This window comes from Tauraco erythrolophus, chromosome 9 (genome assembly GCF_009769465.1).
Source record: "Tauraco erythrolophus isolate bTauEry1 chromosome 9, bTauEry1.pri, whole genome shotgun sequence".
Lineage (NCBI taxonomy): Eukaryota > Metazoa > Chordata > Aves > Musophagiformes > Musophagidae > Tauraco > Tauraco erythrolophus.
This window is the reverse complement of record NC_141473.1, coordinates 7,941,854-7,958,164: the sequence shown is the minus strand read 5'-3', so window position 1 is coordinate 7,958,164 and position 16,311 is coordinate 7,941,854. Positions and strand designations below refer to the sequence as shown.

At 39.1% G+C, this 16,311-nt stretch overlaps 1 protein-coding gene across 1 annotated transcript in view; it reads right to left on the bottom strand.

Moving 5' to 3' along the window:
• The window catches only part of PDZD8 (PDZ domain containing 8), a 62,983-nt gene that overhangs the window by 31,148 nt on the left and 15,524 nt on the right, over positions 1-16,311 (bottom strand). Inside the window, exons 2-3 of the mRNA XM_086616825.1 lie at positions 11,428-11,550; positions 4,499-4,601 (exon numbers count right to left, since the gene is read on the bottom strand). Coding sequence (XP_086472951.1) covers positions 4,499-4,601; positions 11,428-11,550 — 226 coding nt within the window. The remainder of the gene's footprint in view (positions 1-4,498; positions 4,602-11,427; positions 11,551-16,311) is intronic.

The window sequence follows — 16,311 nt, the reverse complement described above, 5'->3', positions numbered from 1 at the left end:
GTTTTACTACCTGGCAGTTCAGTGTACGTAACCATTGACATTTATGACACAGCCTCCATTCAATATCTACAAACATGTATCTAATTATTTAGACATACCTAATTATTTAGCCATAGAACACCTGCCTAGTAATCCAATGCTGCTAATGCTAATTGCTACGTTATTATCCATAAATAATTGTTTTACAAGCATTTATCATTTACAGTGATTAATGTTAAATCCAGCAGCACGTACTACTAATTAAGGTATTTAAGAATGTTTACATGTGTCACATCAGAATGTGCCAAACCACCTCTCTGAAGTCCTACTGGTGTTTCAGATTGATTTGCTAAACAGAATCCTGAGACACCCTTGTATTATAAGACACTTCAATAATGCTCTAGATATGGTCAATAACACAGCATCTTTTTTCAAAACCAATTTTGACACCTAGTAATATTCCATAAATAATGGGATCAGATTAAAGTCTTGCCAAAATTCATTACGAAGTATTAAATCTGTCTAATCTTTTATCACTACTACTAACATAATAAAAAGAATGAAAGCCCCAGGAAATATAAAAAGTTATGAGGATTTTCCTCAGGAGCGTTGTATAGCATAGTCTGAATCACAGGATGTACTGTCATACCTATGTGAGACTCTTATAAATTAGACTCTTTTAGACCAGAACATACCTTTGTACATAGTCTATCATAGTCTTATCTTAGTCACTTCAACTTAGTATATAATTTCTTCTCTGTAGTTTCTGAAGTTGTCAGAATTAAGAACAACTGCATCTCAAATAATTATTGCACATGTGAGCATTAAAAGAAGGATTTGATGTTAGAAAGATATTAAGTGCTGCAATCAGCTGCCTTGTGGTTAACACTGCATTAGAGCTAAAAATTACAATTAAAAATACAAGTAAGTAAACTTTTTGTTTGGAAAAGACCACAATGTTTTTTCTGCATAACTTCCTATTTGACTATTCACACAGTTGCAATTTCTGAGAAAAATAACTAAGTTCCAGTGTTAAGTGCGTTAGCAACACTTACTTCGTTGAGGATCTTTGGCAATACTCTTGCCACTCAGTGAGATGTCCTAACAATTTTCAACTTCACTTGCATATTTAACCTGATTTCCTAAGGAAAAGGGACTTCCATGATTTCACTACATCTGTTGAATACAAATTAAGAAGCAGAAAGTAGTTCTGCAAGTTGCTCAGTTTCAGTTTCCATATTCTACCATATAAAGATTTTCAAAAGCAGGATGTCAGAATTAGGCCACTTATCTTACCTAGTGGCCTAAAGTTCAAGGTAGCTGAGCACAGCGAGTTCTTCATACTGACAGCAGAGCTAGAGATGCAGAACCTCGGATTAAGGAGTCTCTGCTCTCCGGCAGGCAGTGTTTGAATGATGTGGACGACAAATCCTGGTCTGCCTGGTTCCCTCCATGACAGGCTGATCCGCAGCACTCCTGCTCTCGCTCCTCCTGCTCGGCTACCTCGGCTACCAAAGGGCTGCAAAGATGTATAAGAAACCCTGCTGTGCATTGCAGGCCAGATTTCCAAAAGCTTAAGAAATTTTCAAAACCTGTCATTTCATTTTAGATGCTGAAATGGAAGAGGAGTTCTTGGGAGTCTCACTCAGAGTACTTTTCTGTAGTTTTAAAAAAGAACCATTTCACCCTTCATCACTTCAGTCCTACTGCCATCTGCTGTCACAAACACACCGGTGCCACACTGTCAGCAGAGTGTTTTTTCTTTCCTCTTCTGTTGTTAAGAGTTTAAAAGACTATATTCCAACATTGCTACTCAAAATTATCCAAAAACAAGCAAAAATTGATTTGTCCAGAGAAGCGTACTGCCACCTTCACTGCTACAGCACCAACCCTGCAGATCCGTGCATGGTTTCATACACAGCTTATCCCAACAAGAGCCATTCACATGAATATTAGCAGGATCAGCCCAGATCCTGAAATTGTTTGGGGTTTTTTGTTGGTTTTTATTCGTCTTTTTTTGAACACTGGCAGTATTGCTTGTTCCTTGAAAATTTTGAAATATTACTGTTAGGAAAGGGTTAAGACTATGAACTGGTCAGACTACTAAGTCTGAATTGCTCCTACCTTATGCTTATGTGATCATGCAAAAAGGCTTAAACTTTTAGATTAAAACAAACTAGAAAAAAAGTTAAAACTAAAATCTGCTGTATAAAACACATTAAAGAGAAAGGTCTGAAAATAAATTACTCAAATCTGCCTAGTGCTTTAATGAAGTCTACCAACCTCTAGAGTTAAGCTAACTCAGTAATTCATTTCAGGACCACTGGAACACTACATCATCACCTCTGGTGGTACCATGCTTCAGCACCTTAAACTAGCTGAAGCTACTGCCATCCAACCCTTCTTTCTCCTTTCCACTGGCACTGGAACCATCATGCAGCAAGCCAACCCAGGGAGCTGACGTCACTAACTCAACTACATGAACACCACTGACTGCATCAGCAGCAGGCTGAGAGGCCAAGAGGGAGACAACTCTGGAGAACAGAGTCCTGAGCTGCCATGAGTTTCTATGATGTCTGGCTGCTGAGCCAGGCTCCAGGAAAGTTCCTCTTTGAAGTTTCTTGGGCTGCACTCCAGCTACAGGGTCCTCCCTTGTCACTCGCCTTCCACACTGTGCTAGTTTTGGCTGGGATAGAGCTAATGTTCTTCATAGCAGCTGGTATGGGGCTGTGTTTTGGATTTGTACTGAAAACAGTGCTGATAACACCGGGATGTTTTCTTCATTGCTGAGCAGCGCTTACACAGAGTCAAGGCCTTTTCTGCTCCTCAAACCACTCCACCAGTGAGTAAGCTGGGGGTGCACAAGAAGTTGGGAGGGGACACAGCCGGGACAGCCGACTCCATCAGACCAAAGGGATATTCCACACCATGTGATGTCATGCTCAGCATGTAAGGCTGGGAGAAGAAAGAAGTGGGGGACATTCGGAGTGATGGCATTTGTTTTCACCAAGTCACCATTACATGTGATGGAGCCCTGGTTTCCTGGAGATGGTTGAACACCTGCCTGCTGATGGGAAGTAGGGAATGAATTCCAGGTTTTGATGTGCTTACATGCATGGCTTTTACTTTACCTATTGAACTGTCATTATCTCACCCCACAATTTTTTTCACTTTTGCCATTCCAATTCTCTCCCCCATCTCACCAGGGGGAAGTGAGCGAGCAGCTGCGTGGGGCTGATTGTCAGCTGGGGTTAAACCACAACATGCAAAAAGTTAATTGCCACTGAGTATTACAGGTTCCTGAGAGAACACTGGCAACCCTCTACCCTCCATTCAAGTTTTTCTATTTGACTAAGAATACAGCAGCTAAGGCCGCAGAAAGAGGCTTTCTGTCTGTGCTCAGTCTTATACTCTTTTTGGCAAAACGTAATATACAGTAAGCTGAAACCAAGTATCATAGCATTCGTCACAAGGAGTTTTAAAAACAATGCAAAGTCAAATTTAATTGCAGAAACTGAATGAGATGCTGGAATTCTGGATTCTTGCTGCTCCAGTGGAAAAACAATACTGGTCTCCAAACACAACTACAGTCAGATATAACAAAGGCACAGAGCTTAAGCTATGTGCACTGAGATAGCAGAACATGGATTTTTGTTCCACTGATTTCTTTGTATGAAACCAATTGTTCAAGTCTTTTTAAAGCTTCTAGATTTATTTTTTTTCAATAGGCACATTACTTATTGCTCAGCATAAGCCGAATTCAATTTGATGACTAATACAATATCACTCTAATGTGAAACTGAAAGGCTCCTTCAGACGTTGCACCTTTGAAGAAAAAAAGGTAACATCCTCCCACAGACACAGAAAGAGGCAATTTTAGGATTCATGCTGCTAAACTCATGTTGTCAAGTATGATAATTAGTAAAAGATTAATTTACAATACCACCAATACTACTATTTTCTCTATTTGCAGACACTTGTAAAAATATTTTTCTTTAGCAGTCAGGGTAGGATTCATATGCTCTAAAAAAGTTAGAGATCTATGACAATTGCCTACATTTTCACAAAATGCAGGGGAAAATGAGAAAGTCTGTCACACGAGTTACCTTCTGATCACATGTGTCTTCATCACTCATGTCAGAAGGGAATACACTACTGACCAGTGAAAGACCAGTGAATCTTACTCATCATTTTCTAAACATTGCCCCACTCAAATATAATATGACTATGAAAAACGCATATTTTACACTATTTGTTTCAATGCAGATGGACAGTTGGCAATATATTCAAACCAGGTACATTTCAAGCACAGCTGTGATAACTGAACATGATGGTTATCTCTACACGCCCATTTGACAGTGAAATACTTTGGATTAAGAAGTAAATAACTGGTCTGTTATGTTTGGGGGGGTGTTTCTGCTATATCACCCACTTGATTACCCAAAGATACACTCTTTCTAGACAATGTATTAAGAGCATAAGACAAACTGCAATATGCAAGATTAGACCCTTTTTTAACCGTTTTAATAGAACTCCTTGATTTTTCTTCCCAAACATTACTGCTCAGCTCCATTGTACAATGAACATTTGTTTCTCTTTCATAGGATCCAAACATAAGCAACCTGAAATAGAAAAGTCTATAGTAAGAACTGTAATACTATTACATATATCTCAGCTATCATTAAACTCACCATTCTTCATTTATTAACTCTATTACTATTTTTGACATCAATGACAGAGAAGTCACCCAGAAAAGATTCCACAGGCACAGCCTTACACCAAAGGAAAGACACTGCCACCCTCTAGTGGAAGAACTCCATAAACATCAAATATAACTTAAAATTTCTTTAATTTTCTTTTTTTTTTAAATCAAGTGTTCCATCAGCAGACTAGTATTTTTCCATAAAAGAGTAACTTTTTTAAAAAAGCAATAAAAGCCACAAGAGTCTTCCATTCCAGTCTTAAACTTCATATACCACTGCTGCTCTTGATTCGAGAGAGTATTAATGTAGATTAAAGTCACAGTTTACTACTGCTTATGTTTCTCTTTCACTAAACTGGGATCCTCTCAAATCTGTAGTTTTTTGTAACACTCATAACAAACAAAAGAATGGTTCTCCATGAATGACACCCTATTCCAGAAGGCTATAAAGCTTTTCAGGTAGGTATCAGTACTATAAAAGAAAAAACCAAACAATAACCTTTTGGCTATAGAACAGCAACAAAGTTGCACACAGCTTAACTCACAGTAGCTGGATGCAGACAAATATTTTGGAATAAAAACTTCAAACAAATCTTACTCTTCAAAAGAGCTATTAGATTTTCATTCCCTCCCCCTAAACTTTCTATATACATTTGACAAGGATAGTTTCTAAGCTTTCATCTAAAGTATCTTATTTGTGATTGTGCTGTGTTACACAACTCTTTAAATGATATAGACAAAAGCTGTCAGAAAGACAGTTTTCTCCGTTTATCTTGATGTTGTTAAATAAATTTTTCTAGGTTAAATATTTATGATAAAAAGTTTCTAGCCCTCCAGAAGTTGAGACATTTAGTAAACATACACAGAAAATTAAGTAAAGCTATTGAAAACAACTTAGAATTTGTAAAATTAAGTCAATCTCAAGGGAGAACACCTCTCTAGCTACAACAGCTCTCTAGCCTGCATTGCACCAAGGAGAGTTTAATTAGTATTTCTTTCCTCTGTCTCTCCATGAAGAATTTAACTGGCTTTTAGCCGAGTACATGAATGCATGGGGGAGATGATAGGGGAAGATCACATTTGGGTTGGTACCCAGCACACCTGCTTTACAAACTGTCAGTTGTTTTGGGTTCAAAGGTAGTGACTGTATCCTGAAACTCCATCTTCAGATGGAAAGTTTGCACGTTCTAGTCAAACACCGCAAACAGCAGCTGTCAACCTCATTTCCAGCTTGACTTTCAGCACTCATTTGTCTAGACACTATTGATTTGATTATTGCAAGCAGAAATCCAGCCTCAGAACCAACTGATTAGGTACTTTGTCTGGACAAGACTAAGTTTGTTCAAGGTTACTTGAACTGACAAACTCATGCCTTCTTTGCTTATTTTTAATCCATCCCCAGCAACCCTCTGTGGCTTTTCTGTTCTGCTTTTAGTAGTTGCTTTTGAGTAACACAGTTTTTCCTCTGTGTCTGCCACAAGTTGTCTCACATTGATGTCAGACAGTTCGTTAAAGCTTTTTCACAGCTGGTCATTCATTGCATACATTTCATCTCCTGGTCACCTAACATGACAGAAGACACACGGGGAAGGGAGGTGTGAGCAATTATCCTCAAAGTAGACAGGGTGGTAGAAATTCTCTCCCTAGCTTTGCAAAGGAGAGGGAAGCACAGTGGGACAGAGAAGGGGTGGGGGGGAAGCAGACAATGAAGCTGATAAACCAAAGACACAGACACTCAATGCAGTTAGAGAGATACAAAAAGATAGACACATTCTGCAGGGAATTTTCCAGGAGTACTTACTGTCCCTTTAAAATATCAGCACAGCAAGTTATTTAGCTATTTTGTACTGGTGGCAAGTAAGACAGAAGAATAAGGACAGGGGGTAGCTCACAGCAGGATGAAAAGATAATTTTCAGCCAGAACCTTAGCATAAAAGTCACATGGAAGACAGTTAACCAGAATGAGATTTCACTTTACATTAGATTACCAACACCAGACTTAAGAACCATACCACAAGACAACAAAACTACACATTTGAACTTTAAAGAGCAGCACTGGCCTGTGGACACTTCATGCCAGAGTTTGGAATAGAATTTCCAATTTCAGAAAGACAAATGGGAAATTCTAATTGCTACTACACTACAGAAGTTTTTGTTTGAATAATACCTCCATTAGCATGCAAAGAGAGACACTGTATTCTATAACACAGCTGCAGATAAAGACTGACATGAAGATCATGTCACAACACACCCAAACCAATTGGATATTAAGGTGATATCCATACCCTACAGATCTAAAATTTGTAAATCAGTATGAAAGCGCGTATGAAAGACACCCTAAAATAAAGTTTATAACCTCAGCTACAATTAAATCAATAGGAAGTACGATTAAATTACCACCTGAGTAATTAAAATCTGCATATACAAAGTGAATTTCTACTCCTTCCATAATTCTAAATTGGCTGGTTCCTTGCAGCAGGCAAGCACGAGGTAGAAAAGTGATTTAACAGAGCAGCTACGGATATCAAAAGAGTTGCTTGTAGCTGTCCTGCATTCCAGTCTGGGAGCTACGAGGACTCCAAGATAAAGTGTTTGTCCTCTGATACAGAACAACAGAAGCACATGGAGGCAGCGGTCACCTCAACTGTAGAGTCGAGCCAAGTCAAGCACTTCAGCAAGTCTTTATATTCTTCTGGAAAGCAGGATGAATAACAAGACTATCAAGTTTCCTGCTTTTTGTAGGATGATGCTAAAGTACTGATCTGCAAATCTAACAAGAATCTGGTATGGGCAGGCAAAGTACACACCAACCTTTAGAAACATCTTATCAATTACCAGGTACGTAAAAGTAAGCTGAATTTATTTCCTTTACAATCCTTTCCTATTATTTTATTTCAACTTGGTTCAATGGCCGCACTCAGAGACTAGTGGTCAACAGCTCGATGTCCAAGTGGAGACCGGTCACGAGTGGCGTCCCTCAGCGGTCTGTGTTGGGCCCGGCCCTCTTCAACATCTTTGTCGGTGACGTGGACAGTGGCATGGAGTGCACTCTCAGCAAGTTCGCCGATGACACCATGCTGTGTGGTGCCGTCGACATGCTGGAAGGGAGGGATGCCATCCAGAGGGACCTCGACAGGCTGGAGAGGTGGGCCCGTGCCAACCTCATGAAGTTCAACCAGGCCAAGTGCAAGGTCCTACATCTGGGTCGTGGCAATCCCAGGCACAAATACAGACTGGGCGGAGAATGGATCGAGAGCAGCCCTGAGGAGAAGGACTTGGGAGTGCTGGTGGACGAGAAGCTCAATATGAGCCGGCAATGTGCTCTTGCAGCCCAGAAGGCCAACCGCGTCCTGGGTTGCATCAAGAGGAGCGTGGCCAGCAGGTCGAGGGAGGTGATTCTCCCCCTCTACTCTGCCCTCGTGAGACCTCACTTGGAGTATTGCATCCAGTTCTGGAGTCCCTAGCATAAGAAGGACATGGACCAGTTGGAGAGGGTCCAGAGGAGGGCCACGAAGATGATAAGAGGGCTGGAGCACCTTTCCTATGAGGACAGGCTGAAAGAGTTGGGGCTGTTCAGCCTGGAGAAGAGGAGGCTCCGGGGTGACCTTATAGCGGTCTTCCAGTACCTCAAGGGGGCCTACAAGAAAGATGGGGAGAGGCTGTTCAGGAGGGCCAGTTGTGATAGGACAAGGGGTAATGGTTTTAAAATAGAGGGAGGTAGATTCAGATTGGATATTAGGAAAAAATTTTTTACCTTAAGAGTTGTAGAACACTAGAACAGGTTGCCCAGAGAGATGGTGGATGCTTCATCCCTGGAGACGTTCAAGGCCAGGTTGGATGAGGCCCTGAGCAACCTGATCTAGTTGGAGATATCCCTGTTCCTTGCAGGGGGTTGGACTAGATGACCTTTGAAGGTCCCTTCCAGCCCTAACGATTCTATGATTCTATGAACTCTGGCCTTTCTATTTGTAAGTGTTTTAGGAGCTGAAATAAGCAGAATATTTCCTAAATTTTAAGCATGTCAAAAGCAGATTCAATATTCATGTACTTAAAGGTACCACTGCCACCCACTGAGGTCCACTTGAAGACAAAAGGAAGAGAACCCATAAAACTCCAAATTTGACAAGTCAGTCTCAGGTAGACTCTGTGATATTTTAGTAAACTATCTTAAGAAAATTTCCTTGTCCACAAACATTATGTATTGAAACAAGTGCTAATTTAGGAAGCCCACTTGACAGCATAGTTTTGGAAGAATATTCTCACCTAATATAATCAGAGTTTGTAGGCTTTAATAATTTCTTCACAGTGTACCTTTTAAAAAATTAATATAGCAAAAATTAAAAGCATGTTGCTTTGTTTTTTCCCTTTGCTTAAAAATTCAAGGTAATGACAAATAACAGTAGTTTTGCAACAACTGAGTTCTGTGAGGCCATTGCACTTGTACAAGAAAGCTTACGTTTTCAACAGGTCAGACCAAAATTTGCAAGATACATTCGTTATTATTTACATCAAAGTTCCCATCTTTTCATTAACTCAATTTTGAAAATGTGCAAAATTTAGTTTTTCTTTCAATAACATGATAGCAAGGAAATTAATATGGTCAAGCCTGCAATTAGAAAAAAAATAAGTGCAAAAAGTGCAGGTATTTGGTCATGTGAAGAATATAACGAAATTAAACTAGAAATTTATGACATACAAAAATTTTGCCAAATATTTTATGACTATAGTTTCACCACTGTATTTCAGACTTAAGCAGGAGAAGCAACAGAACTCTGTTACGGGACTACACGGAATATAACACCAGCGGTCAAGAATCCTACTCCAAATTCTGTAAAGAAGTCAAAGAATAGCTACTGTAGCGAGAGAGAACATAAAAACCTTCTGGGACACTGAGCAAAACTGAAAAACACAAAAATTGAAGTCATCTTTCATTTCTGGAAAGAGAATGATCGCCAAGAAAATTTTCAGGTCCCAATGGCAGACATGAGCAAAAAAGCTGTGTGTTTCAGCATGCAGTGCTGCACTGCGAAAGCAGCGCTGAGAACAGTCCCAGGCAACCTTCACACCAGCGATGAAAAGCGAAATTCTGTCATCATTACATTTGTATATATTGTATATTTCTTCTACCACTACCAAAATGCTCTGTGTGTCTTTCAGCTTCTGCCTCATGGATATCTTCAGGTGCAAAGTAAGCAAGAGTATTAACTCACAGGGGGACTCTACGGACAGCAGCTGTAGTTTAGTTCAAAAAAGGACGGGAGACCTGGAAGATCTGTGGAATTACTACAGGACAGAGTCGGACATCTAGATTGAGATGTGTCTGTTGAGACATAATTTTGAGGTGCGTGTCAAGAAATTCCAAGCTGCATAAAACAGTCAGATTAAGTCAGATCTGGGGCTTAAAAGACCTGACAAGCCAGCAACTGCATCCTCTCTCAGCCATCTGATAAGCATCTGTGACAGCTGAAAATACTGAGAGGTCAGATGACGACATCAAACCCAGCAATCTGGCTTCTAAGAGGCAATGGAAAGAAACTCAACACTAGTGAAATCTTGGCAATGTTACACAGTGTTTCAGATTCAGGAAAGACACAGAATTTAAAAAAATTACTATTCAAACATAAAAAACCCTAACTGCGCACAACTTAAGGTAGTCTTGGGCCCCTGATAATAAAAATGAACACACTACTGAACAAAAGTCGGAGACTGCCTATAAAGACAGTTCAAGAGTTCCCTTACTCAGTACGGGTAAGGGGAAACACTGCTAGCAGCAAAGGAACACAGAGTCATTCTGTATTCTTGGATCATTCACAGAAAAGGTATCACAAAGCTAGGGAGACAGGTAAGCAGCAATTTTATTACAATAAATAATCACCGCTGTGGCCCACACAATCCTTAGAAGCAGAAGAATATTTTCTAGAAATCCACAGCACGGTTAAACCACATTAGTACAGCAAATACAGTTCAAACAGTTGTACGAGGCTACAGAAAAAAAAATGGAAAAAGAAGCTCATGTGGTAACACAAGGAATTAAAAGAACAGGTTAAAAAAAAAAATCTTGCTGCAAACCAGAGTTTAGTTCATAAAGACAAGAACAGCACATGACTAGATCAAAGCCCAAGAACTACTAGGATAAGATCTAACATAAACCAAGACTTAAGAGGTCTGACAGAAAAACCCAAACAAATCAAGAGCCCACACACCTTTTCTCCAGCTTTAAAAAGAATTATTTTCTCTCCAATGAATGAAGGAAGTAGATTTTATTTCTTCAAATTATTTTGTTCAAGACAAAGACAATGACAATAAATAATGTCTTATAAAAAGCTATTTGGATTAAGCTAAGTAAGACTGAGTGAAATAATTATTTCCCTTTGCTTACAACACAACACAATAGGATAATTACAACATTTATACTGTCCTGGAAAGATTCATAATCTGGTGTGCCAAAAAAACAAAAGAAAAAACCAGGAGGCACTGATTAGCTTGTAACCAGGCAAAATTCAAATGAAAGGAAAATACATGTACCCACATACAATGCAGAAGTGCCTGAGAAACTTAATGCAACATTCGTTTGTTCATTTTTGCTTAAAAAAAAATATAATACGTATTTCTTGCTTAGAGCTTACTCACAACACCAAAGCTGCTACTTCTTGAATCAGAACAGGCCTACAGCTATAATTACTACAAATTTAAAGAAACATGTGTACTTGCTTAGTCAAGAGTGAGCAAAAGACCACAAAACATACCTTGTACATTCAATTAACGTGACTTTTAGCCGACCTTCTGTCAATAGAAAATCCTGTATACAGAGGTCTCGATCTTCATATTCATCAGGTGGCAATACTTGAGATGGAAAAAACGGCTTGAACCTGAAAAAAACAGAGAAGGGACTTATCTTAATTCAAGTGACAAACAACACTGACACAGAAATCAAAAAAGGTAACAATGAATCTTTAACACTCCCAAAGAAGTACTGCCATTCCTACATATTCACTGGTCAAAAGAAATAAGTAGAAGCTACTGAAGCATTTTGAATGCAGAAAACCGGAGAATATATAAGCAAAGATTACTTCACATAAATAGATAATTCGAGTTTATTTACCAGTGCAGATAAATGTTGAGAAAATGGGATTTTAAATCACAAAATATGTTTATGGTCACAAATGTGATTGAACATAAGAGTCTTTTTGCAGTAAATATCTTACCAGGTCTTTATTTTAAGTTTTAATTTATCTGTATAAAACAACGCAGCATTAAAAGGCTACTAAGATCCTAAAGCATAAATTTTTATGACACTGCTGTACTTAAGAGGACTGGAGGATGCTAATAAATAGTACACTTTAAATTACACAGACTGATACTTCTCTCATTTTGTTAAAAATACTTGGTTGCTCTTTTCAGCCAGTCTTCTTGACTTAAAATAAAGATATTCTAAAGGTATTCTAAATATTTGCTCTGGAGCTTTATTTCCATCATCACAGCATGCGATTCACAGGAAAAGCACTTCACGTTGAAGATAGTGTGTTTTACACACGTTATCTCACCACACAATTCTCTCTCTTTGATTAGAATATGCCAAGTTATAAATAACAATTTCATTTTTAAGTGATAGCGCTCCAGTATCGGATACAGGCACGATGTGAGGGAAGGAAGGTGCAGGAGAGGCTGCACAGCTGCAGCCCCATCACATGGCAGACACACACATGCAAACCTACCAGCAAGGGCCACAACCCTGCAAACAGAAAGACATCACTGCATCTGCACTAGCGTTTGTATAAAGTGTTTGAAAAAGCACTCCTCTTTTCTGTTTTTATTTATTGCACCCATTTCCTAGCACTGCCCCACGCCTTGGTTTCCATCCTGTCACTGACACGGCCTCCCAGTGATTATTTCTGTTGAGAAGACTTACCAATAGCAGGACACGAGCACCATTGCCTGCAGGATGTATCTGCCATTTCATGAGAAAGAAGTCTTTCATAAGTACTGTTTGCTCAAACATCAGAGGCATCTGCTTGTCACATTCGGAAATCACAGTATGTTCAGAAAACAGTCACATGGATCTGAACTGAAGAGTTTCAGAAATTCAAATAAAAAATTAAGTGCTCTTTAACTGTCAGCACATTCTTCAGGAGGGAGCCCGATGCTCTGATTCCAGACGCTTCGTTTCTGTACGACCATCAGCCTCGTACAGAGCCATGAGAAAGACATTTCTTTTGTTCTCCTTGTGAATAAATACAACTCAACACTCCAGTTATTTTCCTGAAATCCAATTCAACTTTTAACTTTATTTTGCTTCCAAGTTTCTCCCTCATTAACTCCTTCATGAAGAAAACAGTTTTGCAATTGGTCAAAATATTCAATAAAAAAAACTGAATAAATTATTTATGTCTACGTATAAAAACCGTGAAGCAATTAAATCACACTGGCCATAGTTTAGGCTTGTGAGTATACCATAAACAACCAACCCCAAATATTCCTTGTGCATATACCATCTGGTTCGCTATTTCACTCAATCTTCCTTTATAGTTCTTGAATTATCAAAGGAATAAAAAGCACCACAAGGTTGGGGAAAACATCACCAGGGCAATCCCACTATTTTTGCTCTAAAAACTCTTTAAGTCTTACTGCCACTGAAGGGCTTGGTCCCCTCCCCACTCCGACCCACCTGGCGCCACCACAGCACTCACCACCACACACATTTCTCACTTTCAGCACAAGCAAGGGTACCCTGTTTCTTTTAGGAATGATTTTTACCCCCTCAAAACACAGATTTAGCTCAGATTTTGTTAGGCAAAAAAAGAAGGGTTAGGCAACCACACTGGAAAATTATGCCAAGTTTTGAGTGAAGAAATACTTGTAGTCTGGTTGGGTTGTTTTTCCCCCAGAACAAATGAACAACTTTCCAATTAGTACCAGTAACTTCCCGTATACCTTCTCCCAAAATCTACTAAAAAAACCCCAAACATTTTTCCACGGGAAAATCAAACTAATGACCACCACCAGGAGCCTCAGTGAGCTATTGAACCAAGATTTCTGGGAGGGAGGAACAGAGAAAGAAAGAGGATCCAATAAGTTATCATCACCTCTCCAAATTTCCGCAAATGCCAGGCTTAAAAGTGTTGGTATTGATCAGGTCTTTCCCTTATAGACCATAAAACAGCCTGCAAGCTATTTAACAAAAACAGAAACCTGGACAAATCTATTATCAATACTGAAAATAATTAAGAACAAAAAAAGCAAAATAACAGACTAAAATATTCCAGTAAGGATGCAGACATACCTACCTATGTACTCAAACCAAAAACGTCACCCCTCAAATAGCTTCAGAACACAGTGTTAAGCACAGCACACACTGTCATTTTTTGCTGCAGCACAGAAGGACGAAATAATCCTCAGAACAAGCCCTTTTTTTTAGTAGATTAAGACATAATATTTACTACAATTTTTATTTCTATTTTCAAAGCAGATCGTTTTTAATTAATACAACAATGAATTTAAGAGGAAAAAATGTAAAATACTAATGCAGTTATATACAATAACACACAAAACACCAGTGTATGCTGCACAAAGTCCAGCAGTAGTTAAATTTTCTACAAATATGGGATTGAAAAGCAGTCTCAACAACATTTTTAAATTACAACAAGCATTTATGTTCCCATTCTTACCACTGAAACTAATTAGCAAAACCCTTAGCAAAAAACCCTAACACATTACCTATTTCCATTAGCATTAGCAACTGACAAATAGCTAAATATCCCACACTAAATGCATTTTTAATGTTTAAGTGCGGCTCTGAAGCCTTCTGATTTTATAACATAGTGTTTATCTATTTAAGGTGATTTACTAAGATAATTACATTTGTCCAATGTTTAATTTTGGAAGCGTACAAACTATTTCAAGTGTACAAACTTTCCCACTGGGACTTAGTGAATGAATACAGACCCAGACAGCGACAGTAACACACCAAAGCTCCGTTCCCGTGTGTTGTAAAATCACACATGGGCAACCTGCAACCCACGCACGTAGCTGAGTCAGGCATCACAGGTTCTCCCATCTTTCTCCTCATGGTGGGGAAAGTCTGAGCTACCCTACCTTCTAACATCACCAGTAAGGAAGGGCACCAAGGCTCCTCTGTTCTCTCTAGCAGGAGCACAGCAGAACGGCAACGGGTGTTCTCCCCTCCGCGGAGAAGCCAGATTCCCCACGTCCGCACTATCTCTCCAACTTTCATGCTTGAGAACAGTCACAGCACTAAGCAAAATGAACTGCAAAGTTTGTTTCATAAAACATTTACAGTAGGGACAACAAAACACACTTTTAAGATGAAAGCAAAGTCGTATTTCATCATATTAAAATACAAACAGTAGGGTTTTAGCTAAGAGTGCAAGTAACATAATTCAGCAAACAAAACGATATGCACACACTATTCCCAAGCCCTGCAGACTACGGTACTTTTGGTGATTCAGCATCTTCCTGCTCCAAGCTTTCCTATGTAAAGGGGAGGTAATTTTCCTGTCATCCTGGGTTTGTTATTGCAATATAGAACTTAATAAATAAAATACGTTGTATAAATAACCTTACTTCTGTAATAGCTTTAAGAGTGTATTTTGCTACCCTCTCATATTTAGTCCATCTTTAAAGAGCAAAGCTCCACCAATAAGTGCTTTAGCGAAATTCATCACACACCGATAAAGAAAGAAAAAAGATCATGTGGCCTACCAATAAGTCACTACTCAGAAAGTCCATAAAGAAACTTTGACAGCAAACTAAACTCCTCAGTTTATCTCAGCTGCTCATCACAGCAGCCATCCCAGGATTTCAAGTAACATCAGTTCTGGTAGGTTGCCCTTGCGAATTCAAGGCTCTCACTTTGCAAACTCTGAACAAAAAGAAAAAAAAAGTGGTTTCTATTTGGCTGTCTAGATCTTTAAACACTTATCCAGTATTCTCAGCTCCCTTAACTTTAACCGCTAGCCAAAAAAATTTAGTAACATAAATTGGTGGACGTCCATCACTGGAGAAAAAAAGCCCATAACAGCTTGCAACTGGTCCATTCGCTGCTGCAGCCCAAGAAAAAGGTTTTAAGCCACATGGGGAACCCCAGGAGTCGCTCCTGACAATACAACAGTTCAGAAAACGTTACAAAAGGTACTTAGGAGAAACAGTACCTTTCCAAACACTGCTGAGCTGTTACCAGGTTCTCCAAGGCAGATTTTCATCGCCACTACATGAGACCCCTTTCAAGTAGTGTCAGATGCTGCCATCTGCTTATTCAGCAAGGTCAAAAGGCAAAATTCATGTTCATCTCTCAAATCCCTGACCTACAAAGCAAGATTACACCAACTCAATCCGTACTTCCGAAAGCCTCCTTTTCAATTCCACACCTGCGAAGTGATACTAAACATCCTATAAATAAGGATGATTTTGGGGTGGGGGGGCGAGATTTTACTGTCTTTAAACAATATTTGTTAAGCCTTTGTAAACTCCTCATCTTCTCCAGAGGAAAAAAACAGGCACATTGTATCTATACTAGAAAAAACACACCTTATGCCCCTGCCCCAAAACCCTGCTTGGATATGGAATGCTATTTAAAAAGTCTTTAAAAGTGCTTTATATTAGATGCTTATAGT